The sequence below is a fragment of the Etheostoma spectabile genome, chromosome 3 (assembly GCF_008692095.1).
Source record: "Etheostoma spectabile isolate EspeVRDwgs_2016 chromosome 3, UIUC_Espe_1.0, whole genome shotgun sequence".
Classification (NCBI taxonomy): Eukaryota; Metazoa; Chordata; class Actinopteri; order Perciformes; family Percidae; genus Etheostoma; species Etheostoma spectabile.
The window spans coordinates 385,745-388,093 of NC_045735.1; the positions used below are offsets into that span (position 1 = coordinate 385,745).

The following is a 2,349-nucleotide window of genomic DNA, read 5'->3' on the forward strand; positions in this document are numbered from 1 at the left end:
CGGGTCAGTTTGACCCGAATGACACGAGAATGTCCTGAAATTGAAGACAATACAAGGGTTAAAACACAACTTGCTAGTGAAATGTGAGAGCACCAACAAGGTATCTAGCAGCTGAGAAATAGATTGTTTAGCCTGTATTTCTTTTACATTGCATAACGTTTTTTAATACAGTTTTTTATTTGTTTTAATAGTATTGTTTTTAACTGTTTAGCTTTCTAAATTCTTTCCATCAGTTAACGGTTAAATGGATAACTGTTGACATCTCCGAGCCATTACCTGGAGTATCTTATTTCATTACTTCATTACTACGTGCAAAAGTATATAAGAATGTCATTTTTTAACATTTGTCAGCTGGGCAAAAACACCAAGACCTCTTTGATAGTTTGAAATTATTTAAAAATAATTGAATTACTGCAACAAGTCAAATAAATTACTCTGATCCCAAGCAAGCTGTCTATAAGAAGAGATCAGTATTATTAAAAAAAAGAAAAGAAATCAGAAGTGAATATGTCACAACACACACAAGCAAGAACCTTATTCATGCCTCACATATTGAAATGTCAGTTCACTGTCTGTGTTGCTTTGCGCATACGTGTGAACACACACTTCCTGTTTGACATGTTCTACCAGGTGTGTCACAGCATGAATATGCTGGCTGATATCCTGGTTTCATTTTGTGATAGTGTGTCCATACAGGTGAGTGCTTGCTGGGCAGGGTGGGGGTGGTGTGGTGGTGGTAGTAAGTAGGTGGAGCAATATCTGTGTGTGTGTGTGTGTGTGTGTGTGTGTGTGTGTGTGGTGTGTGTGTGTGTGTCAGAGGATGGATACCCGACCCGAGCCCGACGGGACCCGACGGTACCCGACGGGTCGGGCCGGGTTCGGACAGATTTTTAGAAAGGATGCTCGGGTTCGGGTCGGGCTCGGTCACATCAGCGCGATAAGGCATTGAACATTTTGAACTTAAAACAGCTGATTATGAAGGTAATGGCGCTTGTTGCCCCGTGTGCATTGATGCGCTCATCTGTTGACATTTCCCAATGCCTTCCTACACTTGCTGAATAAAGCGCCTTTCACACAAACACCGTACATGTGTCATTAGTATGAGAAACAAATGCGATTTTAACTGTGTCAGACTCGGGTCGGGCTCAGACAGAAAAATATGCGTGTGTGTTTGTGTGTGTGTGTGTGTGTGTGTGTGTGTGTGTGTGTGTGTGTGTGGTGTGGTGTGTGTGTGTGTGTGTGTGTGTGTTTTGTGAGAGAGAGATAGATCACATAACGTTAAGCACATGTTTACTCAGTAATCTGGCTGAACCTGTCCGATAGGTGTGGGCTGGCTGACACTGACTTGCGCTGGTGAGAGAAATCCAGCACAGTCCTGAGAAGAGGGAAACTACCGCACTACTCTGACGGGAACTACAACTTCTCTCAAAAATAAGAGGGGACTAGTCGCACACAAACACCTGTGCAGGTGGAAGAAGAAACCCCGCGAACGAGGAAAGGCTGCTTGGCAGGAGAAAGACACAAGAATACTTCAGAATGTGAAATAACCCGGAGGAGATTCTTCAACTGTGGTTCGATCAATGGGTCTGGGATTCCAATGTGGCATTTCAGGCTCTGGGATGTACAAGATGTTGCTGTGTTTTTCAGCATCACATTATATATGTGTCACCTAGGTAAGCATTCCAGCACATGCTTATAACGTGGTTTTCTCTAGAGCATGCCTATATGGCAAGCTCATATTTGCTCATGGCTAAGTACATCGGATGAGGATCCGGACCTTTCAAAGAGAATTTACCCACAGTAGTTGAAACTCTCAGGGGTGTAAAATAGAGACAGAACTGCTAACACCACATTGCCCAAGGTCCCAGAGCACAATAATCTGAATTGCAAAGAAAAAAGCATTTTTATCCACACCTTCTTGCTACGTTTAGTCAGCCTTGGTAATCTCAGGTCATTCTTTAACTGTGACTCATTAAGTAAACACCACTGGTAGAACCAGATCCCCAAATGAAACTCTTGTGAAAATATTTGAGGAAGGTCGGCCAAAACAGACCAGAGGCCAGCACTGTTGGTTCCATTCAAATTGATATTTCTCAGCTTGTTTGACTAGTTTCATCCTGCCAGCGAAAGGCTTTTAATTTGCAAAAAGAAACTAACAAAGCAGCACAATTCTCTGCAATTTCATACAGTGCAATATGTGATATTTAACCATTTAATTTCATCACAGTGTAATATTTAGTTATTTGTTGTCAAAACTTAATTACTTTTCACACAATGTGTATACAAAGCTATTTTATATTTGTATATAGTTGCTCTCAGGACTCAGGACTGTGCACCACGTCCCCCCCC

General features: G+C 42.0%; 1 protein-coding gene across 1 annotated transcript in view; it reads left to right on the top strand.

Annotated features, from left to right (window-relative positions):
- Positions 1-559: 559 nt before the first annotated feature.
- The window catches only part of vstm5 (V-set and transmembrane domain containing 5), a 5,558-nt gene continuing 3,768 nt past the window's right edge, over positions 560-2,349 (top strand). Inside the window, exons 1-2 of the mRNA XM_032510073.1 lie at positions 560-696; positions 1,324-1,673. Coding sequence (XP_032365964.1) covers positions 1,598-1,673 — 76 coding nt within the window. The 5' untranslated portion in view covers positions 560-696; positions 1,324-1,597. The remainder of the gene's footprint in view (positions 697-1,323; positions 1,674-2,349) is intronic.